The 26,460-nt window shown below is 43.4% G+C and overlaps 3 protein-coding genes and 1 long non-coding RNA gene across 11 annotated transcripts in view; 1 reads left to right on the forward strand and 3 right to left on the reverse strand.

The window, feature by feature from the left end:
- Positions 1 to 275: 275 nt before the first annotated feature.
- il15l (interleukin 15, like) lies at positions 276 to 10,184 on the reverse strand. 3 transcript variants are annotated; one of them, XM_067507122.1, is made up of 4 exons: positions 9,636 to 10,184; positions 6,192 to 6,239; positions 4,492 to 4,632; positions 276 to 1,692 (listed from the first exon to the last, which is right to left on the reverse strand). In XM_067507122.1, the coding sequence occupies exons 1-4, from the start codon at positions 9,657 to 9,659 to the stop codon at positions 1,579 to 1,581; spliced, it is 327 nt and encodes a 108-aa protein (XP_067363223.1). In that variant the 5' UTR covers positions 9,660 to 10,184; the 3' UTR covers positions 276 to 1,578. The 3 variants fall into 3 exon arrangements, with proteins under 3 accessions (XP_067363223.1, XP_067363221.1, XP_067363222.1); XM_067507120.1 differs by having other exon boundaries at positions 284 to 1,692; positions 9,516 to 10,184; XM_067507121.1 differs by having other exon boundaries at positions 287 to 1,692; positions 4,492 to 4,629; positions 9,516 to 10,184.
- LOC137128691 (uncharacterized) lies at positions 9,728 to 11,109 on the forward strand. Its single transcript, XR_010914615.1, has 2 exons — positions 9,728 to 9,867; positions 10,146 to 11,109. It is a non-coding gene; the product is annotated as an uncharacterized lncRNA (long non-coding RNA).
- Positions 11,110 to 13,784: 2,675 nt separating this feature from the next.
- LOC137128688 (mucin-2-like) lies at positions 13,785 to 24,423 on the reverse strand. 2 transcript variants are annotated; one of them, XM_067507113.1, is made up of 6 exons: positions 24,241 to 24,423; positions 24,015 to 24,143; positions 21,409 to 23,359; positions 20,808 to 21,294; positions 19,037 to 19,465; positions 13,785 to 17,802 (listed from the first exon to the last, which is right to left on the reverse strand). In XM_067507113.1, exons 1-6 carry the CDS (start codon positions 24,421 to 24,423, stop codon positions 15,399 to 15,401), a joined length of 5,583 nt encoding a protein of 1,860 aa, XP_067363214.1. In that variant the 3' UTR covers positions 13,785 to 15,398. The 2 variants fall into 2 exon arrangements, with proteins under 2 accessions (XP_067363214.1, XP_067363213.1); XM_067507112.1 differs by having other exon boundaries at positions 24,015 to 24,146.
- A 182-nt stretch (positions 24,424 to 24,605) lies between these two features.
- Positions 24,606 to 26,460, reverse strand: part of plekhg2 (pleckstrin homology domain containing, family G (with RhoGef domain) member 2) — a 59,980-nt gene continuing 58,125 nt past the window's right edge. For 3 of the 5 annotated variants that reach the window (XM_067507119.1, XM_067507115.1, XM_067507118.1), the window contains 5 exons: positions 26,193 to 26,226; positions 25,997 to 26,095; positions 25,439 to 25,540; positions 25,125 to 25,163; positions 24,606 to 24,730 (listed from right to left, as the gene is read on the reverse strand). In XM_067507119.1, coding sequence (XP_067363220.1) covers positions 24,621 to 24,730; positions 25,125 to 25,163; positions 25,439 to 25,540; positions 25,997 to 26,095; positions 26,193 to 26,226 — 384 coding nt within the window. In that variant the 3' untranslated portion in view covers positions 24,606 to 24,620. Of the gene's footprint in view, positions 24,731 to 24,832; positions 25,164 to 25,438; positions 25,541 to 25,996; positions 26,096 to 26,192; positions 26,227 to 26,460 lie in introns of those variants that run through there. The other 2 variants (XM_067507116.1, XM_067507117.1) reach the window with 2 other exon arrangements.

The raw sequence follows: 26,460 nt of genomic DNA on the forward strand, positions 1-26,460 counted from the left end.
CAGAAAACCAAGGTGGAGTAAAGCATCAACTGTCGAACATCATTCTACCGTATTTGATCTCCATCTATATTGTGAAGTGGATGTAAATCTTTTTTTCTTTTTGGGAAAGTGACAGCAGAGAAACTCCAAATCCACTGATTGATGATTTGTACCTTGTCCAAACCGGTTTTTATACATCACACTGAACCTGAAGATCTCAGTATAGTATCATCATTCGGCAAGTGAAAAAACTTAAGCGTGACAGGTTTATCGATTCGTATCAGGAACATTTAATAAAAAAATTCACAATTGCAAATGTTAACACATTTATTAGAGCTGCTCCTTCACATTAAAAGACTTTAACTGGCTTCTATTGTGAAAACAGCGAGAGAAAGCAGTGTCTTTGCCTACACTGTGACTGGATGACTTCTGAATCACATGCTGACTGTGGCTCAGTCGTCCACAGTTATTCAGCTCCATGTGATCTGAGATTAGTTATTCATACCGTCCATCATCATCTGTAAGCTCTCACACTGACAGTATGTTCATATCAGCATAAAAGCTAATTGATAAATAAAATCCACTCACATTACAGTCTGCAGCATGACATCTTCTGTACTCAGACCCCCCCCATAAAATCCGAAAGGCTTTAATGGGAAAAATCAGACAGAAAGATGTCATTTATATAACACAATGTATACATTGTTCACAGCGAGAATTTTACAGAATAGTGCCGGACACACACTTTAACTGGGCATCAACTTGTGTGAAAGAAACTTTTTGTTATTACTGAAGTGTTTTGCAGCTTTGTAATAGAACTGATTGGTGAAAATGTGCTGTCCCGCAGCTGAATTCCTACATGGGCTGCAACATGCTTAAAGGATTTAGTTTGTGAGATGAGTCAATGTTAAGAACATTCTTTGATTATGAGTGTGAGAATTTGATTATATGTAAGTTAACAGCTTAGTGCCACAGGCAGTGACATTATTCAGGTTCGGATTGTTAGCAAATGCTGCAAATCTTCAGAGTCGTGCTAATGAGATCGATACCAAGAAGCTGGATACTTGTTTTTTCTGTGATGGCGACTACATCCCACTAAATCATTCTGTCATTTGTTTTGAAGACTCCAAGCCAGCAAAAAAAAAATATATATATATCAGCTTTTGAAATGTTTTATGTGAAATAATCTTCAACATGTTAGTTAGACATTACATGCAACAGATTTAATGAGTAACACTGAATGTAAAAAAAATCTTTACAGACACATGTACAAGTACCAGGCCACAGAAACAAGTTGTAGACACAAAATTGACATATCACCATCTGTTACATTAATGTCAGTCTACTATTCTTGATGCAAATATCTGCATATCAGCTTGAATACTCCACCACGCGCACTAGCTGCTTTCAACTACATCAACAGACACTGTGCATTTAGCTTATCAGTTACACAGCAAACAACATGAGTCACAAGGTAGAAACTGTGCAAATGAAATGAAGATGAGTAAATAATGAATAAAAAGCCCTTTTCCCATCCATCCAGCTGTAGAGTAAACACCACATATAGCTCATTTGTGGTCACAGAGTCCTTCTGGAGATTCACCGGTTGCAGTACAGACTGTTCATACACTGAAGAGTTGAAAGGAGACAATTCAGGAAGTTTTCAGCATTTTCCTCCTGCAGCAGCTCACACTCAGGACAGTCTGACTCAGCCTGGGAAAAGAAAAAGTGAAAGCGATAAGTGTCTTGCCCAGTGTCTTCCCCAGAGACACTTCACACAAAAAGGAAAACTCAAAGCGTGATGTACCAGGTTAATCAGTGTTGATTAGTTTGAAATCATCCTGGTCTATTACATAACTCAGAATTCAGAATTCTCACACATGTGCTACAATTTAACCATTAATGCAAAACAAACGAACAAAAACAACAACCCTATGACTGTGATGTCACCCTTTTGGACACAGCATTGCTTGGAACATCTTCCCAGTTGCTGCTTGGTGTAAACAGTCATAATGATCTCAGAATTCTCCTTTCCAGAGAGAACAGCCCTGCACAAGAAAGACCCTTCTATCTAAAACAACATGGGATTCCTGCTCAAGGGCACTGGACATGCAGCCTGGAGAAGCACTGGAGCACTGAACTCCTCCCCCAGCTTCTAGTTTCATTCATGTTTTGTTCGTTCACTAATACCTGAGGAGAAATGAGCCAACAGCTGGAATACGACACCGGCAGGAAGGAGACAAGCAGCTTCAATAAAATCCGTCTTTTAAGGAAATGCATCCTCGTGATTTCATACGAGCCAACAGTGCAGCTGTTTCTTTTACATTGGCCCACACGCCGGATTTTGAAATTCTTTGAATTTTAAAGATTCACAAAATCTTTAAAGGAGGGAGAGTTTGTTTCTCACAAGGACAAGAACAAATTTGAAGAATCCAGCTTTGATTCTCATGCTTTGGTCCCAACCTTTTCACCTGAGGCGGCACATGGACTGTTAGTTTTGACTATATTTAGCATTTAAAATGTGGTGTTGCAAAACTACTGCCAGGCAATTATGAGTCTTGGCCAAATCTAAAACACATGTGCTTGGATTTACAGCAGCACTGAGCAATGCTGTGAGTAGGAATCTTTTTTTGCCCCGGGTTTCACATCTGTGTTACAGGCTGCAACACACTCCTGTGGAAGCCGTAAAGGAAGTGCGTCATCTCATACCAAAACCTGTAGACAACACTCAGGGTCAAATACTAATAGTATTGCAAAACACGACTTCACTTAATATTTAAATTCATGTAGAAACGTATTCATACAAAGATGCAACTGGGTCAGAATTTTGATTTGATTCAAAAAACCAAAGATAATACAATGACATTATGACAGAGGGCTATAAAACAATGTATTGCATTTTTTTGAAATGATCGAAGCTTTGGTGTTAAATGATTATGGTCAGAGGCTGCACATTGCTGACTGCAGATGGCTACAGGGATGGTGAAGCTGCAAAAGTGAAGCTGTGGGCTGGTTGCAGTACATGTCATACACCCTGTCTACTCGATGGTACTAACTGGGACATGAGACATTTCCCACAGGTGTTTTTTGTCATACAACAAAACAGTTTGTTTCACTTTTTGTAATTTATTACTACAAACATGCACTTTTTAAAAAATGGCAACAGTGTAACCTATCATGAAATTCCATGTGAAAGAAAGACACAAATCTTAGCCCTGACCATCTAAATGTTTTGTTTATGGACATTGTACGTGAAGGACAGACTGGAGAGACAGTCATTTCATATTTCACTGTTCACACATTTTAGCAAAGCTCAAACTGATCTTTGTGTCATTACAGACTCTGTCGGTCCCACACTTTCTGCACAGGAGACTAGAGGAGGACTCCTGCAGTGTTGACAGTGGACGCTACACGTCTCACAGACTCATAGACAGAACCTAACAGTGTTACAATCGTTACATCTCGATGACTCCACCCTTCACCCAGGGGGAAACAAAGGTAACTGGAGGATCTGCCTGGGTTCCTTAGCCACTTCATTCAGACTGAAGCAGCTGCTTGGATAAGTAGCGAAACGTTTCGAACCAAGAAAAAAGTCCAGATGACATGATTCAACCTTTGGATGACTGAGAATCTTCACTGAGCTAAACAGCTAAACAGGTACGTGCTTTCACTTCTACAGGTAACCAGAAGGGTTTTCAATTGCAGGGAGAGTGGAGACAGCACAGTAAGTTTGCTCCTCGTCTTTATTACTATATGTATGAACATGTATGAAGAGACAGATTACATCCACCTCTGTGTTGACAGCTGTGTACCAACAAAAACTGTCCCTAACAACAAGCCATCAGTCACCAAGTGCATTAAAGCATCCAGGTCATGTGACATCGGAGGCAGCTTGAACCGAGCCTCCAACAGAAGGACTACAGAGCAGTTCAGAGACGCATGAAGAGCATCTATATCACTACATTAAGATAAGCACTTGTTTAGCTCTATGTAGCCCTTCTAATTTGGAGGGAGGGGGGGTTTAGAGGCAGACCCCAAATTGATGGCTATAAATAAATTGTTCTCTTTGATCTGAGAAGAGTATGTCGTTGGATGACGCATAGAAAACATCGTTTTGGTTATGATTATGTATTCATGTTAGTAATTCTCTGTTAACTGGCTCAACCACACGATTACCTTAGTTTAATGTTGATTCATGACAGATTTAAAAAAGCTACTTTCAGTTCATCATTAAGCCAGTGATGGTTCATCTTATTCACATTCCTATTTCCATAGCATATTAAAGTATATTTAATCAGGTCCGAGTGAGGAACAAATAAAGCAGCTCAGTCAGGGGGAAGACGGCCAAGGAAAACTGTCATGAGAGCAAAAGGGAACAACACAGGATGGTTTTACCTGGAATTTCAACTGATAAAATTGTAAGTTAGAAACTTTGTCCCTTACAACTTCACGTTTGTTTGTTTTAATGATTTTTAGGCTCAGAGCCTCAGTCACCCTCACATCCCTTCTTACCTGCTTGAACGTCGACGCCAGAGTATAAAGCATTTTGTCCAGTTTTAATCTGGGAAAATTCTCTACAACTTCCATCCACTCTTCAGTGAGAACTTTCACTTCTGCAGCGAAACATTTCAGAGTCGAGCTGGGACATTTCTGCTGGAAAGAGACACACAGAGATTTAGTCTTGTTGAGATGCATCTTTAATACAACAATGTTCAAGGGGCAAATCAAATGATTTCCCACTTCCACCCACAGCCAAAAATGTATTTATAATAAATGCGATTCTTTACAGTACTTCTGTCATAAAGCACTGTTGCCCTTTTATTTCCAAAGGTTAATTGTGTTTTAATTTTCACTGTGATAAAAAGATATATATACACTATCAAGAATAAAACACATAGTCACATAAGTTTCAGATGGGGTTAAAAATATTTTATTCCAGCTTTATGGGCAAATAAAGATTCAGGTAAATGGACAAATCCCAGATTTTAGTTTTTAATGCATCAGAATTTTGCTCTTCTTTTGCTTCTTTACTGTGTTTGCCTGTAAGGGGCAGTGTGGGGTCCTCGGAGTCCTCTCACATCTGACAGGAGTTACAGAACTATGTAGTTATTTATACTTTATTACTGTTGGTTTAATTAGTCAATATGACACAATCAAAGGCTGTGACTCATTGTTACGCTGCAGCTCCACTGAGCACATTCACATAGTGTTTCACAAACACAGCAGAAGGTCTTTCATTGTGCTGCAACCTATAGACAAGTTGTCATTGACGGATGAAATTTATTTAGATGGGTTTTTTTCGATCCGTTATCTCTCTATCTCTATCCTGTTCAGGGTCATGTGGGGCTGGAGCCTGTCCCAGGTGTCACTGGGTGACATGTCTGCAGTCTGTCTCAGGGCCACTCACATTTACACCTACGGCCAATTTAGAGTCGCCCATTGACCTCACATGTCTGTCTGTGGACTGTGGAAGGAAACTCTTTTCAAATAACTTCCTAAACTAAACATTGACATTTTCAAGGCCCAATGCATCTTTTATTTGTTCCTTCAGCTTTTTCCACGGTGTAAAAGATCAGCCTTTAATGCAAACTAACTCAGAAGGATTAAAATCACTTTCAATGAAGAAAAATGTCACTAGAAACACAAGTCTACTCTCCAAAGATGCATTAAGTGTCCTACACTGAACCCACACTAAGTTGGAACAGATGAAAATTAAAAAAGCAAAACATTAACAAACAATTAACTGGAAACGCGAATGCACATAAATCCTAAAGCTCGGAGAAGAAGCGAAGCTAAACTACAACCCTCAGCAAATCTGAGTCCAAGAAGGAGACGGCAAAAGTGCGAGGCCAAAATGAGCTGGTGACTGGGGCACGGGAGCAAAGACCTGAGCACAATGTGGCAGAGAGTGAAGGAAAGTGACGGCTGCACATACTGAGGCTGAGCCAGGGGCCAGGCTGGAGGCAGGAGAAGGTGTGTGTGTGTGTGTGTGTGTGTGTGTGTGGCTGAAAGGGAAGTGAGTAGGTAATAGTGTGAGTGGGCAGAAAAAGAGGAAACAGGAATAAACATTGTCTTTCTATTTGTCTCCTGTTGAAATTTCCATGTTTTCCTGGAGCCATTAGCCAGCTGCTAAATGTGAGTGTGTGTAGACAACATGAGTCAGGATAAGATAAACAGGATATTTAGAAGGCAGACGGAATCAGAATTCGTACCTCATGGTCTGTGCTTTTGGGAGTGTACAGCCTGGTGTTCAGCCACGTCTGAGGAGAGAGACAATCACATGTGCACTCACATTAAATTCTGTAGCACCAATCGTGTGCGGCACATAATGCAGGTGTCTTTACCCAGACATCATGGAGCAGTGTGAAATGCTGCTTATGGATTCGAAAAAAACATGTCTCCACACACTGTCATAGTCAAACTGATCATTTCCAGTTTAAATGAGATCATTAAATGTTCTGAGTCTGTCTGTACTTGAGTTGCTGATGTAAATTCTTATATAACGGAGCTGCTGTGTCGACAAGTTTCTGCAGAGTAACATGTTAAAGGAGCCTTTTACTGCTCTGACAGAAGTTTAATTTACGGTTAGCAGTGGAGGATGAAGCACTCAAAACCTGTACTTAAGTTCCCACTGACATTTCTACTTAAGCAAAAGTAAGTGAGTACATGGTTTATGTTTGCCTTAAAGTATTAAAGTACTCAACTCCTTATTTTCTCCCTGTCTCTGTGGACCAGGGCTGCTTCAGGTGGGGGGGGGGGGGGGGGAGAGCATAAACTAATGTTAATGGACACAAATGATGGCTTGAAGCTCTTTTAGCTATGATCTGATGCTCATGTTGTAACATCCCATAGTGACAGTGACAGTCTGCTTTCAAGAGTAAAACACAGAGGAACTGTCCAGAGAGCTGAGGATGAGCTGAGGAGCCACACAAATCTGTTACCAAGGACAAAATATGTGGTTCTCTTGTGACAACATTTGGCACCGGCTTTAATCCAAGTGAACACAGCGAGCTCGTAGCCGCACTGAGCACTAGTGCATGTCGCAGCAGAAAGACAGCAGAACAAAAACATGGCTTCGCTCAATCGGTCATGTGAATTTGTGGATCCTCAGGGACCAGTTCTCAGTGCAGTAACACCCAGAACCCACATGTCTCCGGTTTACATCTCATCGACTCATCGACCAATGATTTTACTAGGAATTCAGCGGCATCAGGTCAGTCGGGGCTTTTCACTGTAGCTGTGTGAGCTCGTGCACAGTGAAAGCAGAAGTCGGTAGACACAACACGGCAAAGAGTAAAATTACTGAGTAGTACTCACTTTGAGTACTGCTAATATGATTATGGCTATGGATAATTATAAATAAAGCCAAAGAAGCCTTGATTAAATCTACTTAAGTAAAGTACAAATATGTGAAAAATGTACTAACAAAATGCTTTTAATTGAACTTGCTCTGAGTCTATATGTATCTTCAGTGGCTTCACCCTGATAATTTCTCTTTTACCTGTTCATCCAGCACAGCAGTCTGGTACATTAGTGAAGGCGCCTCACAGTCCTGCATATGGACTCACTTTCTTCACTACATCAGAAACTGATTAAAATAAACTTGCAGTTTCCACTAAATTCCTCCCCGTCTGCTGCACTGCTGCACTGACAGTAAGAGATGTGGTTCTACTTCTGCAGAACTAGAGAACTTCCTTTTTACCCCACACGTCCAGGTCTGCATGACGGGTGCAGACTCTCGCAGACTTTGGACAATGATGGAAGACCGACACAGACTCCTGCAGAAAGCAGGAACTGGCCTCAATGCTGACATCTGCTCATGGTTATTCAGACGCTTAATGACTGCACAGCTTTGAGTTTTTATTCCAAATCTATCTTCTTTTTGTCTGATCTTTGTCAGAGTCTTTAATTATCACAGTTTGTGTTTCCACTAATTTGCAAATGAGATGCTAGAAAAGGATTTGTTGGAATCTTAAACATCTCACCTCGGGCAGCTTTGTCTGCTCTGACACACACTTTCACATTTCCTCCGACAGATACCTGCCTTCTGCTCCACCCTCTCTCTGGCCTTGAGTTTCTGATACTGTTGGTTGTGTCGTTGATGCTCTCCGCGTGTAATAAAAGCCTTTGATTCCGGAAATAATCGCTGGTGATTGTGGTTGTTGCTGTAACATTATCCAAAACCACCTTGTGCTGACAACGTGCTGCCTCTAGGACTAGTAATTAGTACTGCTGTTCCAAATCTGCTAAAAGTACTGGAGTTTGTGCTTGGTCACCTCTGACACTACACAGATAATACTAGAAATAACTGTCTTAGTCTTAAGCTGGGTAAAAACACAGCGTAGATTTAGAGGCTTTGCAATGTCTTGTTACACCCTATTACTCAAGAAATGTCCTGTTTCACAGTGCAATTGTGAAGCACGTCTGAAAAAAAATGAGTAAGTTAATGAAAGGCATTCGATGCTAATACACGACGGTTTGACTCCACACTATTGCTAAGGCCACGTGTCTCTGAGGACGGCAACAGACGAGAGCCCGGATTGAGGATTCTGATCATAACTACTTCACTTGACACTGATTTAGTGAGTTTTAAATTTAAATACTAATATGCGGAAATGGGCCCAATGCAAATTTCCTATTATCAGCGTGGAATTGTGCAACCTAGAAGTTTTTCGAAGTCAAACTCAGATTTGAGGGATATAAAATAAATTAAAGCATTTTATTTATTTATGATACCGTACAATAAGATTTAACTGGCCCATAAAATGGATGTTAACCACCTGATTGACTTTCAAGTGGCATTGCTCCTCTACACCGTGGTGCACGTGGGCAGCGCGGTGCGAATGGTTGCAGTGTTATGTGAATTCACGTCTTAACATTTCTGGGTTTTGCAAATGTGTCGCGGTGTTTTTATGACACTACCACACTACAGCTGCTAAAGTTATTTGGGACTGAATGCAGTCTGACGTACCTGCAGCCAAGACTCAGGGCCAAAGTGCAAATGTGTCTTTAAACCTCACACGTCAGTTGACTTCCAAAACAACACGGACGTGACACAGCAGCCAGCAGCTTCCACCTCTGCTCTACAATCATTTTTGCAGCAGTACAGAGAGCAGATGTTCCTTAGCGTGAACTTACTACAAGTGTGCTGCAGCTAATGATTCATCTTCCATAAAAAGAATAAATCATTAATCTTGACTCGGAGATGATCAGTGCATCGACTTTTAACAAATAACTCAGCTAAGGAGCCATTTAGATTTCGGTGCTTATTGGAAGCTTGATTAAACCCACAGCGACAGCAGCGACTCAACGAGCTACTAGTCGGCGGTTTTGGCCGGGAGGATCCGGAGATCATGGCCCTGACCCGTCTCTGCCAGTTGAAAGGTTTGTGCGGCTCAAGTTTGGTTTTTAAAAACATCTTTTACCCTAAAAACCTTCCTCTGCACTCTGAGCATAACATCTCAGCAAAATAAGACATGTTGAAATATGTCACAGAGTGACAGCGTGTTTGCTGACAAAAACAAAGAGGCTCATACCAAGCTGGGGGCTTTTTCGATGAGTACATTCACTCTCCTGATTGTATCTTGAGTGCACCGTCTGGTGGCTGGATGTGGTGTCAGGATGTGCAGACAGACGAAGCACAGAAACACACTCACGAGACTCGGTGTCCCTCTCAGCATGGCACGGGCAGTGACAGCATCACATTATCCACTGTAATGTCACACTGGGACATCCTCCTGGAATCAAGGTTTAAACAGCTCCCATTACAGCCAGCAGGAACTCCATTGAAGAAGTTTCAGCGGAGGCCTCGAACAAAAGGTCTGGTTATCCTCTACGAGACGCCAGTCGAGAGAAAATCCCAAGGGTTCAAGGCAAGTCCCTGCTCAGGTACGTCCACTGGCTGGAGAATACACACATTTGTATGAAGCAGTTCTTTTAAGAAAGGATCCAAATGTGTGAAAATTGTCTAAAGAATCTCCCAACAGGGTTGAACTTGACAGTCCTGCAGGGCCAATGTGAGCAGAATGGAAAAACAAGAAGCCAAAAATTGGAAATAGATAAGAATCATTTAGCCGATTCAACAGCAGCTTATTTTCTCTCCCCTTTAAAGTTCAGTCTAAAAAAAGGTGCAGTAAATCCCAAAGCCCTCTGTCTTTTCTCTGCAGGAGCTCAAGGGTGAAGACAGGCTGAGGACGGGGTGAGGACAGGAGACAGGTCTGTGCTGGTGGCAGTGGAGTGATGGGCGGATGAGTTTTCACCGCTTCAGAGCTTCATGCAGGCTCATTCTCTCTTTCCCTTGTCACTTTCGGTTCTGTTGCCCTCTTGTTTTCGCTTTCTCACTCCTCCCATTTCTCCTCCTCCTTTGGCCCAAACGACTACATGCCCACCTCCCAACTCTTCCTCTGGCTTTTCGGTCTCTCCAGCCTCCCCTTCCTTGTCAGCCTGGAGTGAAAGGCCAGTAAATCTTAAGGACCTTATCACACAGAGTCTGCGTGATTGTTTGCTACTATAAAAATGAGTCGTCAAAGGAAACACATGTAACCTGGTGCCGTTTGTGCAACATGTTTTAAGACTGCAGCACTTCACCATTTGCAGTACTGAAATTGTGCTTAAACTTTGTTCGACGGTGTCGAATGAAAGAATGAAAAGATTTTATAAAGGTAACAATGGATGGTGAAGCTGTAGCCGAGAGAGAGAGAGAGAGAGAGAGGGCTGAGCGAGAACTGGTCAAAGGTCTCCTTTCTTATTTAAAGACTATGTAACCTAACGTAGAACATGCAATCAAAGCACAGTTTGATCCTTAGGTTCCGTCTCTGAAGACCCAAAGCTGGGATTTCTGCCAAGAGTTTCTTCTTCTACCAAGACTCAAAATTCAATCTACAGAAAAGCATGAGTAAGCCAGCTGCTGAGGAACAGGACAAACTCTCTGAGGAGGTTCAGCGGGTTTGACATGCCCCCACCCCTAATGTCCACATGCTGCTGCTTAGACTATGTCTCATGGGAAACAAAACAGAAGTGGAGAGCTGTGAATCACTTTAAAATGTTTGGACTTTTTTATCACAATTGTTTCCAGCATATCCTGAATATGTTTATATGAATATTTATATGAGCATAAACCGATACTGTCCACTCTTTGTCCTCCTGTGGTGTCTTGCGTCTGCTGCACAGATTCGTTATTAGTTATGTCACTGAATTCATAAAATTCAGCAGGTCCTGTCCTGTGTAGGTCTGGTGACAGACCTGTCCACAGTGTCCCCACCTCTCATTCATAATAATACTGGCATTTAAGTGGAGAACAGAGGTTCTACTCATAGCACACAGGGATGTTGATGTGCACACCTGTGATCATAGATTTTCAGTGCAGGAAGACGCCGTGGATCCTGACAGTTTGTCTACAAAGTCTAATTTGGACTTAAGAACGACGTGTGGTATTGTAGCAAACAGAACCTCTACTGGCCCTTAACACGTTTTACTTCAGTGCCTCAGAGTCAAAGCCAGAGTTTGTGTAACTTAATAAAGGTGCACAGTCTCGTACAGAGGATGGATGAGTGAGTGTGTGAGGCTCCCACTTTCCTCTAGCAGTGATTGCTTCCCTCAACCTCACACACCAGCTTCCTGCAAAAGTCATCTGGTGTTAGACAATCTGTCATTTGTTTAGAGAACTTCTCTCTATGATAAGAAACATGCCAGATCATTGCTGTTCATTTGCCTGCTGCTGATAAGTTAAATATTTGGAGACTGGACCACAGGAGTGTGGGAAAATGTGAATTTTCACCCAGTCCCCTTTACTGTATTTACAGTAGATAGGAGTATACGAAATAGTATAATCATTTAAAGAGCCAAAAAAAAAAAAAAACGAGCACTTTCTCGCCTAATGCAGAGCTATGGACCAAACAGACGCCTCTGTTTTCATTTCTTTGTTTTCATTTGATTTGACATGAAAATTATTTCCAGAAGTTCTGAAAACTGACAAAAAATAATTTTCTTGTTAAACGGCAAAGGGCAAATGTGTTTGATGCAACCTTCATCCCAGCTAGTGAACACTTGGCTTGTCATTGTCCAGATTTTTCATTTGTTGTTCAGGCTAACGGAGAAGGAGCCACAGGTTCGGACGAAACAGGTCAACGCTGAAAGCAAAGTGGAGAAGATTCAAACGGTAACACGTATCACTGATTAGCTCATGCAGTGCAGTAGCTCGTGCTGCTTAACTCGAAAAGAAGCCACATTTTGTGTCACCTCGCAAAGAAGCAAAGTGCTTGTTTTTTCCCAAAAGACACAGCGAAAGGCGAAAGGTTTTAAAAAGATGCTGTTAATTTATAATTTAAGATGAAGCAGCTATAACGCATCAAGCTGTATTTCAAAAATGTGTTTTTCTGAAATGTTTCTGCTGGATTGTCTTTTTAATGAGGAGTCAACACAATGCAGGATGTCAAACCCGCTGAGCTGACTCGGCGCACAGGGAGGACCGGTTTGGTGTGCCATCCTAAGAGTTTCCCCTCTCGCCGCCCCTAGGAAAACATCGTGGGACACCACTGTCGAGCAGCGGGCACATCGAATGCCTCCCTGCCAGTCTGAAAATGTGCTTCACGTTCACGCTGGCTCATGTGTAAAATTGTTTCTCTTTCTTTTTATCAGCTGTGACCTTTGTTAATGGTTATGTGGGCAAAGCCGCCCGTTGCATGGCAGCATTTTTTCCATCAGCTGATAAATAGTATTTGATAAGGTGAGAAACAGTGTTTGTCTAGGATGAGATATGTCATTTATACTTTGCCCTTTTAGCAGCTCTGTAAGTTGGTCACACTTTAACGATTCAGTGCAGAAGAAGTCAGGGTGAAGGGTTCTAGTGTGGATAAGGGACCGTAGCTGGGAGCTAGCACAGTTGTCCCCCACTCTTAGGGACGTTGGTTCTAGTTGGTTTTCTGCCGTCGGTTCAGGAAACTGACAACACGCTTTTGCTGCCCCTTGGAAGCAAGACACTGTTTTTGCTTTTGAGTTACACAATTGGAAAATATGAAATATTTAATTACATTTTCCGAAAGGCCATTAAGTATCAGGCCACCATCAAACACTGACGACATTTGTTATGTGATTAAACAGGATTTGACAGTTAGTCACAGGATGACTTGGATTCAGTGTTGCCAAACTTCACACATTCACACATGGGCAGTTGACCTGCCTCTGTTTGCACATGTTGTTTTTTTTGACTTGTCACAGTTTGCCGTGGATTCGGGTCAGTACAAGCCTTGATGTGAAGCACCCATTTATCCATCACAATCCAGCATCGCATAGTTGGTTTTGGAGCACGGCCAGTGATTTCTTCTCGGTTGCACTGACGTGATACAGCCACAAGCTAAAACATGTCGCTCCACCAATTAACTAACAAGCAGTGCTGAAGGATTGAGCTTGTTTAAAATGTTTTCTCCTGATCTGTGCACAGCAGCAATCCCTGCTCTGCTTTGAGCTCACGGGAAGGTAACAACACAGTCAAAGATGGGTTTACGGTATTGTTCAAAGCTAATCTGTTTTCAAAGTCCCTCTGTTAAAAAAAAGCCATGTGCAGAAGAGGTTACAATCTGCCAGAGAACACATCAACTGGCCTAAAGAGAAATGGAGGAACATGTTGTGGACTGATGACTGTCGTGAGGAAAGAAAGACGGTTTCCAAACCCTGCTGCACAGCTTACACTGAGGAAGATGCGCATTTTGTGGCTAACCTTGATGATACAGTGTGGACTCCTGAGGTTGTCATTATGTTGCAGCACAGGTCAAGATATCGTTGGACAGGATTGTAATAAGTTGAGACACTTTGATTTGCATCAGACATGTTTATTTTCCATAAATCTCACCAGCTTTGCCAGAGTCATGATAACCTAGCTAACATTTGCCTTTTGACCAGGTCCCCTCCGGTCGTCAGCTCTCTGCAAAAACCTCACATCTCAGCCATGTCCACCCATTCGACTGTTTACCTTTTAAAGCATAGGGGCATGAAATCAGGTTGTGTATCTGATCTGCTTGTAGAAAAACGAAACATGGAGGCATCCAAAACATGCACGTCAGTGTTTGGCTCCATACTACATTCTTCAGAACCATCCTGGTTGACTTTTACAATGTTTTTACCACCGAGCTCATGATACACAGTTTCTGAAGGACACTGACAACAGGAGAGTGTAAAGTCCATAAACCAACAGAGTAGGTCAGTATGGGAACAGATACACCATCAAAAACACACTGATACCAGCTTGGTCTGAAGTTAAAGGAGAATTTAACCAGACACGTCATTTCAAATGCACACACACACACACACACACACACACACACACACACACACACAGAGACACACATACGCAAACACAGAGAGAGACACACACACGAACACGCACACACACAGAGACACACATACGCACACACAGAGAGAGACACACACACGCACTCAAACACACACAGAGACACACACACACACACGCACTCGAGAGCAGAGAACACTGTGCAAAATACAGACATTACTTTAAGAATATTAAGTGCCAAGAGCATAAGTTTACCTTCATAAATAAACAAAAACAATAAAAAAGAATAAGAAAATGGTTAAAAAGACACATAATTAACAGTTAACACCAAACTTAAACACTGACCTCAGATAACCAGACACTGATGTCTGTTCAACATATTATATCTAAAAAATTGAAAAACAAACAATAGTAATTACACATTAACTGTGACTGCATACATCTCATACATCATAAACCCATTAAATGATGGACGTGGCCTTCAGAGTCCAGAGCTGTACAAAGTGGACAGTCCAGTGAATGGATTTTTAACTGGCTAAACGCTGTCACTACTAATCTGTTGAAGTTTGCCACAAAATGTAACAATAAATGTGTCGTGTCCAGCAGGGGACATTCCAGGTTTTGCTGAGGATGCAGCGAAACCATTTGGGCATCAAGTCCCATTGAGGGCAGCAATGGTCTTTATGTTTGACAGCATTTGGATGTTCTAACACATTTCCATTAGAATTCATTTAGTTTTGTCCCAGATTAAAAAGTAGGAGTCACGTGTGCGAATGTGTAGTTGGAGTCTGCTTCCCACCAAACTGTCTGCAAATTCTTGTTCTTGAACTCTAATATTCAGTCCCCCGGATGGGAAATTGTCCCCAAGTCAAAGTAATGCCAATGTATTTCCTTTTGGGAAGGATCACTATCAACGTGGTGGATTTTTTTGGGGGGGGGTTAAGCTCAGTGAGGGGGCTTGTGGTTAAAGTTGAAACATTCGGTAGCTCTGAGGGTCTGGACCACCGATTAGGAACTAGCAGCTGCACAAAACTGCTTTGTGTCTCAATAACAATTGTACATTATTTCAAATGCCTTTTTAAATCCATTACTTTCGTGTGTTACAGGGCCTTTTAAGAAAAAGTGCTTTTCTTCATTATAGCCTATTACAGTTCTGAGGAAGAGGGGAAGGAATGTGTGAAAGTCCATTGATGCTTACTCTCCTCACTGCCTGCCCCTGTCCTGGGCTTCCAGCTCCAGCTCCACCCTGCAGAGTTTGCGTCAGGCTAACTTGGGCGGTGCTGAAGGAGGTTATTCGGCCACTTCCAGCAATCTGGAGGTTGACTGTGGTGGCGTAACTGGTCTTTTGGTTCCCAGGTTTGGTGGGGGAGGAATGGGCAAAAGGTAAAGGTGATGAGCTTGAAGGCAAGGGAGAGTGTACCAAGGGTACAGGAGATGTTTTGGCTGTTATTTCAAACTGAGGCTGTGCTTTGACTTGGGACTGATAGGTTTGGTGCTGGAAAGTGGCAGGTGGAGGGGTGGTCATGCCTGAAGACGAGAGGACCAGGCATGAGGAAGACAAGTTTTGTTCACAGGAGGGCCGGGCAACGTAGGCACAGATTAGCTGGCTACGACAATTTCCCTCTTCTGGCTCGGGGTCTCCCCACTCTGCCTGGCTTTGTGATGGAGAGGAAAAGAAGGAGCGAGAGGAGGAGGAGACAGGGGATGGAGAAGGGGCAATGACAGTTGAAGTAGCACTTATGTCAAAGCTTTCGATTCTACTGTATATGTTGGAAAGCTCTTGTACATCCGGCCAAGGCACGCTGGTGAAATGCTGCCCACCAAGGGGGCCTTTCCCAGGGGTTAGCCCAGGTGACAGTGGGGATTGAAGCCCAGCCTGGGGGCTGAGACAAGATGGCGAACTGCTGGATGAGGACCATCCATTCCTTGGACTAGTTGGGCAGGACTCATGCTGATCAAAGGACCCTTGAGCACTTGCATTAAAACTTAGAGACCTATAACTATTCTCTTGCCAGGACCGGCGCTGTCCGCCGGAGTTGCTCCGAGCGGAGTTTGGTGATCTGTCTGCCAAACTGGTGTTGGTAGACCTATGGAGGTTTTGGGGGGTTATTTGGGATGAAGGACAGGATCCAAAAGGAGATGAGGCAGTGGAACTTTGCAGTGGCACAGAAGAAGAAATAGGGTAAGAGTCTTTCTCGCATGTTGGTGGTCCTAAGGAAGGAGAAAAGAGAGAAGAGGGGTTTCTAGGTTGAGGTGCTGCAACATTATTTGTCCAAGCATTTACTGACACACCAATGGGAGGTGGAGATAGGATACGGGGGCTCATACATGAGGATGAAGATGCCCTGGGTAGCTCCAGAGTGAGGCCTAGTGGATTATGAGTATTTACACCTCCAACCCGTGTACTCCGGGGATTTGGAGGCTTGTTTGCCATAGGTGAGGAGTAATTATGTTGAGGAGGTGGGGAGCAAAGACGAGCAAATGTAGCAGGGGAAGGAGAGGGAGACGGGGACTGAACTCGTGAGCTGGGTTCGGACGCAGAGAAAGGCCGAGCTACCCGGTTGTATGACCCCTGCCAAAGAGGGTCATGTGTTTGCTGCATGAATGTGGCATTAGTGCTACCATTGGCTATTGGAATCTTCTTTTGACTTACTAACCAGTCCCCATCACCACAGCTGCTGCTATTACTCATATTGCTGATTGGTGTGGATAATCCAGCTACGCTAATGTTGTTGTTGTTGTTGCTGTTTGCATTTTGCGATGCGTCAGTTTTGGGCTGAGGGAATGAAGGATGAGGGGTTGAGGAAGAGGAGTGGGCAGGCTGATGATGGGCGAGAGAAGGGCAAGAGGACTGTGGAGAAGATGGTGGACACCTTGGATATTGGGACCCATCTTTAGTCCAGCCTAGCTGGGCAAAAGCAGGTGTAGTGGAGGCTTGCTGACTGGCAGCAAATTTAGGAGAAGGGGAATGTCGTCGTAGATGAGAGGTGGGTAAGGAGGGAGCTGAAGAGGGGCTTTGATTTCCTTTGTTTATGGTTGCTGGTTGCTGTCGAGCACTGTTTTTCGCCATACTCTGACTGATGGATTGACTGATACAGGAAGCAGCTAATGATCTTGTAAATGCAGAGGAAGAAGCAATAGGGGAGGACAGGAGTGGAGAGGACGGTGTAGGGGAGGAAGGAGGATTTGCTCTCATGGAAGAGACCCTGCTAGAAGATAAACTGGAAAGAGCATCAGGTACAGTTTCGGGAGATAAAGTCCCTGAGGATGATGCTGGAGCAATCCTGGATGGTGAGTAGCATGGAGGCACTCGCACAGAGGAGGGTGAAGGTGGGAGGGGAGAGGACGTGTGAGGAGCTCTAATAGGTGAAGGTGAGTGGTTTCTGAAACCAGGTCTAAATGCTGAGGGGGCAAAGGAAAGATGTTGGTCCTGGCCAGAAGTGGTAATAGCTGGGTTTGGTCGCTCCTCCGGGCTGGAAGATGGGCAGAAGCCAATGGGCAGGCTGTTGGACAAACCTGCCCCGTGCTGGTCTGGATCCCTGGAAATGACAAAGAAAGTCAATGAAGAAACATTTTAACCGGGTTGTATGGTTTTCCTAATGCTGGTGCATTGTTTCTTGTTTTTTTGCCTCCTTTTGACATTTTAACCTAAGTTGCAACCTCAGTTTCACGCCCAGGTTTAGTGGGGTTCGTTATATTTGGTGAATTAATAAAGAATGATCTCAAATGCTTCCAGTAAAATAACAGAAGTCAATTTCAGTTTGGAATGTGCAGTGAGCTCAGACACAGACAGCTGCTGTGTAACAAAGCCCAGTGATTTAGCTGACGGCAAATCTCCTTCTGATAACAAGTCAAAGTGACATTCCAGTTCACCACTTCAAACTTTCTTTGAGGATCATCAAAACCGCCATCACTCAGTCTGTTTTGAATGGCTGTAATGTTTGAGGTTGTATCAAAAGACAAAATAACTGAGGGCAAAAAATTAACTGAGGCTTGTTTGTACAGGCAAAACTGCAAAATGCTGGGCCGAACTTCACTTGTAAGACTTAACCTAAATTACAGAGATTATCAATGATTATAATGTGTTATGTTGGAAATCCTACTAATTTATTTATTAATTTGAAATTGAAAACAAGTCTGGGATGAGGTTCCGTCATGATCTGGCCCTTAGTTACACTTCCTGCCTTTGAACTTTTATTTTGTAGCCCTGTTTCCCCGCTTCCTGTTTCTAGTCCTTTCCTTTAGCTTTACCTTTCTTTATCAGTGATTACTGTTTGTGCCTGTTCCCCTCACTATTTAGCTCCAGCTTTCCCCACAGTTCCCTGCCAGATCTTCATCCCTCTCCCGGCCTGCATACTGAACTCATGAGTTAAAAACTCTGAGGTTTGGTGTGTGTCCGTTCGTTTATCCCCTCAGTCTTTTCCAGGTGTTAGTTTGGTTTCCCGTTTGTAGTTTAGGTTTAGTGGGTTTGCGTTTTTGGTTGAGGGTTCATTAGATGTGTAGTGTTTTCTGTTACCTGCTGTGTTTTTCTTTGTACCCACCTGTTAGGAGCCATTTCTGTTTATTATTAGTTATTTTAAAATAAACTATTATTAGTTATTAGTTCTTATTAGTTCAATCCCTCTCTCTCTTCACTTGAGTCCTAACAGGATCAGGATCAAGTCAGGACAGGTTTAAGGTGTACGATCCGTGTTTTTAAAGAGAAGACAAAGTTAATGAAAAATAGAAAAAAAAGGGTAAGTGGTTGATGTGAAGCCCAATATGATTTCATACCTTTTTTCATGTGGGGTGGTGTCACTGACACTCCGGGTGTTAGACAGAGCCCATTTACCCATAGCGCCGGGTAAGTCGGGTGACCTCTGGCTGGAGCACGTTGGTACACCGTCTCTAGGCTGCACAGATGAAGGGCGGGATTGGATGGGATCTGATTCTGACTTTAAAAGTGGCGAGCATGGACTTGGTGCTGACCCTTGTCCTGCATAAACACTCTTCACAGATTTAGTTAAGGAATCGTGTGTACACTGTGCAGCTGGTTTGTTCCACTTATCGTGGTCCTTTTCATCTCCATCTTTGGAAAATATCCACTGTGGTATGCTGTGAGCAGAGCAATGAGGCTCTGAGTGTGTTGGCTGGCTACTGATGTTGTGACATGTTGATTCTTCCCCTGATAAATAAACAGGGTGTCTGGCAGTTTGCTCTGACCTGCAACAATAAAAAAATGGGTTTTTTCATGTAAATCCAGACTTAAAGAAGTGAGAAATCTACGACACCAAATATGAACTTCTCTATATAATAAGAGGGATAATAATAAACCCTGTTGGTTCCATAAATACGCAGGGAAGCCTTCCAAATCCGATCTTTTCTAATCTACATTTTGCCACAAAGCTGATTATTATTCTTTTTTCAAGAATGTGAAAACAAACATCAAACATAAAATCCACACAAACTAAAAACCTACTCTGTCAATCAATGCAATCTGATAAAATCCATTCAATATATGTATTGATTTTTACAGACCTTGAACAAGATCTAAATTTAAACGGTAACACAGGTAAATAAATGATGTTAGAGTATCTGTTGGCAGTTTCCCATCTCGTAATGTGGGTCTTAATAAATAAGTGGAAAATATGGTTAATTAGATATTGATTCCAAAAGAGGAAATGCGTTCAGGGTCCTGTACTCTGTACATGGCTTGACAGATCCATCGTTCAATGAGTAATGCTGGATGTTCTAATCCAGTTATGTCTGTTCCTCCAACTCACTTGAAAACGGGATTAGAGAAGATGGAGATTATTATCTGGGAAAACTGTGCCGGTTATTGACTAGAGCACATATACCAACACTAAAAGCCATGATCAGCCCATCATGTGCAAAAACGTCGTATCCCCCTCTTTTTAATTCTACGTGTGTGTGTGTGTAAAACCATAATAAAATCATCTGATTGTAGTTGGTCTTAATAAGCAGTGAGAGAATACAGTGAGAACCATTATTCACAGAGGAATACATTCAAGACAGTTGCCAATCTTCTGGAAATCCCAGGATGTTCCATCCTAGGTCAGACCTTGCAGTGCTTTCAAATAAAAACCCCCAAGGGCTCCATCTCAGACCCTACAGACCTCACTGAGCATGTGAAATGTGGCAGCACAGTTGAAAGAGGTCTGAAACAGTGCGGCTTTGTGGGAGTGTGGCCAGGAAAAAAATGTCTTGTGTCTAAGAAGAACATAAAAGAACAACTGAGGTTCACAAAACTGCATCTGAGCAAACCACAGGTCTTCCAGAGCAACATATGAGACCAAAGTGGAGTTGTTTTGCTTTAACGCCCAGAAGAATGCAGTTCTTTAACTGGACAGTTCAGTTATTTCAGTTCAGTTCAGTTTTTAGTATTTTGTACATTTACCAACCGATGAGGCCAACAGACCTTGGGACCCTTAGACTACACTAAGCACATACACCTCAACTCCCCCTGTACCAGACATTTCTGTTCCTGCCTTGACTTTGAGCTTGTCTTGCTGTTCACCAATTTCTCTTGACATTGTCCACTCACCCATCTATTTCCTCGGCCTCTTCAGTTTCTGTATAAACCTCTCTATTCCAATCCAGGCGTTTGTCTCTCTCAGAGGAAGAGGGCAAGCAGAATTTTCCTAACTCTGTGACTCCACAATCCAAAGTCATGGTTGGCATCGAGGGGCTGTTTGTGGCAGAGCAGAAAAAAGTGGAGCTATGATCTTCAGCCTGTGCGTTGTGTTGAGGCCCGGATGCTGTAGAAGCCAATGAACTCTGAGTTAATGTGTTCACGGCGTTGCTACAGTCAGCCTGTGCCTCACTGGAGGATTGATCCCCAGCCACGTTGGAAGTCTGGGCATTGTCCCTTGATCTGGACTGCTTTTGTTTGGTCACGGCAGAGAGGAAGTCCCTGGGCCTGGAGAGAGTGAATCCGTTCATCTGGGGACAGGCTGGGGTTAGCTGCTCTGTCACAAACAAGTGACCAAACAACTGAGGCTCACTGGGGGCCACAGCTGTCTCCTGGAAATCTAGAAGAGAACAACAGAAAACAAATACTTAGTGACCATAACAGCCATAATGAAGAACGTTATTAGATGCATAGCATCCTGGGTGGAAGGGTTTTTTAAAAGAGGCCAACCTACCATTAGTCAGGCTCTCTGCTGTCTTAATCATCCTCTTTTCCTCGTCCCTTTGGTCGTCATTCCTTGTAGTTTGGGTCTCGTCTTGGCTTTGGTGATGTGTCTTACTACACATTTGTATTTCACCTTCTCCCTGCAATTGCTGCCTTGATTCTGTTGTGGTTGGGCTCTGAACTTTGATCTCACAGTGAGTCTGGGTTTCAGATTTGGTTTCTGTATGGGTATATGATTGACTGTTTTCCATTTGGTATCGTGCTTGCTGCTGGTACATAGTGGTGGTTTGTGTTTGAACCTGTGTCTGGCTTTTAGTTTCAGTCTGATTTGAGTTTCCAGAGAGTCCACTAGAGCTTGATGATTGGGTGCGTACAGTGCTGGCCAGTTTTTGATGCAGTGGGACCTTCATTGAGCTGGCTTTGGCACTGTACATCCGGGCCAATGTTTGAACTTTGCTCAGGATGCGTTCCGAGTTTTCTATTAGCACCGGGTCCACCACAGGGCTGGCCTCAAACAGCCTAATACTGGCTACGTCCGATGCCATACCCTCAAACAGGGTCCTGTTAGCGGTTACAATCCTGGAGTGGCGGGACCATCTGCCCACTTGTATCTGACTGGGAAGACCACCGAGGTTCTTGCTGGTCTCAAAACGATCTCTGTTTTTGGTTCTAGTCCAAGCAGACTGAGTTTTGGCCTCAGTTTCTTGACATTGCTCTGTAGATAGTAGAGTTGTAGAAGGTTCTTTGTGGCTTCCATTTTGCTCTGCTTGATTAAGGTCCTGTCCATTCATAACAGGTTGGTTTTCTTTAGTGGTTTTGGTTGCGTCCTCCCTGGTAATGCATGGTCCCTCTTCCTGCAGTGAATTTACAACTTGCTCCCCAGTTTCTGCAACACTTGTCGTCCCCTCCTGTTTTATCTCCTGATCTTCCTCCAGAGGTCCTTTGCAGACCTTTCCACATTTGCCCCATGTCTCAGACTCTTCTCCAACAAACACATTTTGGTTTGACTCCAGATTCAGACTCTGTTGGTTTGGGGTCTCCTTATCCTGAATTATAGCAGAGGGAGGCAGCTTGACTGAGCCCTGTGCATCAAGGTCCAGAGAGCTGATTGGCTTGTGTCCCTCTTTATTCTTTTCTGCATCTAATGAGGTTTGAGTTTGTAAACAGTTGGGAGCACGAGAGGAGTCGAGTTCTTTATCTTGATCTGTCTCTCGGTCAATTGCTTCAGTTGTTTCATACTTGGATTGTCCACTCTCCGTCTCCTCGTAGTGTCCACCAACATCAAAACGTGAGACAGACTCCTTTACCAAGCCAGATGGGATTTGTGAGAAGCTGTTTCTCCTTCTTGACGCTACTCCTTCTACCTGATCATCTGGCTCCTCTGCGTCATCCTCTTCGGCTTCAGCTGCTGCCTCGTAGTAACTCCTGATCTTTTCAATGATCTTCTTGTCACGTTTGGTGAGGTGGGAGCCTCTTGTGGGTGGCTTGCGTTTCTGAGTGGGATGATCAAGGGCATCTGAAGTTGGGGAGGAGGTGACCTCGGTGTTCATCTCTTCCCCGGCTAAGTGACACCTGATACAGTTCACTTCTTCTGCCTCTGCTGTGATGGAAGGTTGCAGATCTGCTGTAGCTGGAGCAGAAATTACACTCTCTCCTTCTTTTTCATCCCCTGTTTTCTTCTCGTCTTTCTCTTTTTCTACCCCTTCTCCATGTGTCTGTACATCTGCTTCCAGTTCATTTTCCACTTGACTTACTGCATCGGGAATTTCATTTGACGTCGTCTCACTTTCCTCACCAGGGCTACCACTTTGACTGTGGAACATGCTTTGGTCCTCACTCTCCACTCTTTCTTGCTCCTGTTGTACTGCAGCTGTTTGTTCTGAGCTGGAGGGGCAGGCAACTGGTGGAAGTGGGCAGGTGAAGTTGGCTTGGTTGGATGAAGGCGGATCAACGAGCTGGTCCTATAAGAGAAGTCTGATATTAGTGTTTTTACTTACTCTATTATTCACATTACAAGAAAAAAACACAACACTGGAGAGACTTTCCGGTTATTTTGGTCTTAGAATGTTGGTCAGTGCGTTGGTCTAATGATGCTACAGCCTAGAACAAGATATCTACTTATAATTCATGTTCCATGCAGATCGAACCTTGTGATGAATGTGGAAGGGAGAAATGTTGTGTACTCGTGCTAGGAAATCTGTACCATGGAAGCGGCCGTGCCCGCTTGACCTTCAAAGTCCAGCTTTTACGACTAACTCGATCTCTTGGGCATGGCCCCCTTGAAGAGTTGAGCCCTGGTGTGATTTCGTTGGACAGCGTAGCATGCTAGCTCAAGCATGGAACTACGATGCTATCACTATGCAAGAGCTACTGAGAGCAAGGTTCTTATTAAGTTCTGTTCTATGTAATTTCTGTGATTCCAGGACAAATGTTGTGTCTTTATCCTCACTGTTACTAAGTCCATTAAACACAACAACTGTCAGTTTGTTAATTTTCGGTACATCACACCCTCTTGGGGCCACTAGCAGGACTTCTACTAATTCTGGTCTCGCTAATAAACCCATCTTGCTCGGCAGATTTCAGGGTCAGGCTTCAGACTGCAGAGAAAAATCTAACCGTTGCATCTGAGTGAGTGGAGGTGAGTCCCTCCCTGGCTCTGCTCTGGCTGATGAATTCCAGGATCTCTTCTGTGATGGACAGAGTGGGAGGAGGGCTGAGGGGGGTCAACTCTTCTTCGGTCTCTTCCTCCTCATTGGAAAAGAAAGGACAGAAATGCATTTGTATACAAAAGGACGTTGTTAATATACAAGCACGAATCTGAAGTCAGCTCCCAGTAAAATACCTCATGCTCCTTGTTCGATTGCAGCTGTGGTGTTAAGCCTGGTTCTGCCCGCTCGGCCTCCACTTCGATGACTGAGGAGGCCAGTGTGCTGCTGCTGCCGGCTGAACCCAGACTTTCTGCCTGGCACAGCTCGCCCTCACTGCCCGCCTGCTGCAAAACGGCAGCAAAGCCCCCAGTCAACATGCAAATAGGATCTGTTTACCTCACCGTCTGCCTTGTGCTTTATCATAATAATTTAATAAAAATCTATTCATTTAAACCCTCAGAGGAGGTTTGGCATTTGTAATTGAGATCTTATATGTTATTCTGATCCCTTGTCAAAGTGCCTAACGAGGCGATCTTTACTTGTTGAAGTTCATCAAGTTCCCTGTTCTGAACCATCACCTCATCAGTCTGAGAAACACGTACGGATCTGGCAGAAGTGTCTCTTTCTCAGTCAGTGGAGTGTTATAATTCTTAAAATTGATGAGAAAATGTCTTACCTTTAAAGCTGCAGAAGTCCCCGGGTGGAGGGAGAAGGGAGGGAGATAAGGAGAGCAGAGACAAATGTTGTCAGGATATTACTTTTGTTTGACGGACATGTAGCCTCTTAGCAACCACAACAACAATAAATCACTGGGTTTTGTTGGGCAGGTTTAAAAGTTCAGGGCTGCAGGCCAGAACCAAAGAGTTTGTTCAGTTAGAAACGCTGCTAAAAAAATCCACCCGACAACTTTCACACAGCTCCAACACAGATCCCTAAAATCAGTTAAACCTCCACATGATGGACACACAAAATGATTTCTATGGAGCAGCTGGATGAAGTATTTTGTATCAACGTAGTATTATTTGTTTGTTCTTTGCACTTTTACTGAATCCTGACGATGAATTAGATTTGCTCTCACCATTTGGATGAAATGCTGCCTCGATGTCTTTCGCCGGAGCTGGAAGACATAAAAATATACTTCACTGCAGGTACGTTGTCCTGTCCTAACATGAACATGTGTTGTGTGGGATGGTGGGGGGGGGGGTATTTTCTCAGGAAGCAGGAGAATAAAGTATAAACTAACTCTGTGTAAGAGTTGACTCAGCTCAACATCTGAAGGAAACCAAGGTAAAACCTGAAAGGTGGGTTCCCTGAGTGTCCTGTCCTGTTTCTGTCCTCAGACTACCATCTCTACCTGAGTGTCACCTGGTGTCTCCTTGTGTCTCTGTGTACCTGACTGTCTCCTGGTGCGCCTGTATGGCAGACTTCCCTCCAGCAGAAGTGGCAGAATCTTCCTGGACTTCTCTGGTGTATAGATCAGCAGCTCTGGAGGCTCTGGATGGACAAACAGAGCAGAGAGAGACAATTCTAACGCTCCATCCTCCTTTGGACAGAAAATGTGCCACGGTATATTTTATTTTAAATAATCATCCATCCAATAGCAGGGTGCTGTATATTCTGCTGTTACAAACGCACTTTTATTTGAGCTTCTCACAACACCCAGATACGTGTGATAACGTAGTGTGTCGTCTAAATAACATGCTGCAGCACTAGTAATGAAACAAACGGGGAATTAGTGCCTTTTCTGGGCTTTTTACAGACGTGGATCATGAGCAATTGTGCAACAGAATGTTGAGTGTGGGCCTGAGTCAAGATAAAACATATGTTGGTGATGAAAGAATGTGGCTAACTGCTGTGATTTTGGCGCACACACAGTCGGGGTTGGCATCAGTCCACACATGGAATTCTTTGAGAAACAATGTTCTAATGTGGAAGACAAAGACCACTGACCCTGACCTGATTGGCGCCTGCCTCTGTGATAGCCGTGGATTTCTTCCAACCGCGGCGATGCTGAGGACTTCTTTAAGTTGTCCTGGTCAAATTGAGGAGCTGAAATACAGGAAGTGATGTCACTCCAGGAGCACACGCTAGAGACAGTGATTCACTGCTGCTTTATTTGTGAATAAATGGAGACGAGGGAACTCACACTGACAGAAGTTGTCTCCCAGGACCTGTCTCGCCTGGAAAAAATGTCATGAAGACAGAAAATATTCTTATTAAAAATATTCTTAGAATCAGTTTAACTTGGGACAGAGTTGATAAGAGACTATGAATTTCCCCACGTCAATCAGGACCCAGTCCCACTTTATGAGCAAGACGTGGCTAAAAATAACACAGATCAGAATAAAAACCCCTCAGCGCTGGTTTATGGCTTGTTTGGGAAAAGAGACGTCTTTGTTCATTAAAGTTGTTAT

The sequence above is a fragment of the Channa argus genome, chromosome 6 (genome assembly GCF_033026475.1).
Source record: "Channa argus isolate prfri chromosome 6, Channa argus male v1.0, whole genome shotgun sequence".
Classification (NCBI taxonomy): domain Eukaryota; kingdom Metazoa; phylum Chordata; class Actinopteri; order Anabantiformes; family Channidae; genus Channa; species Channa argus.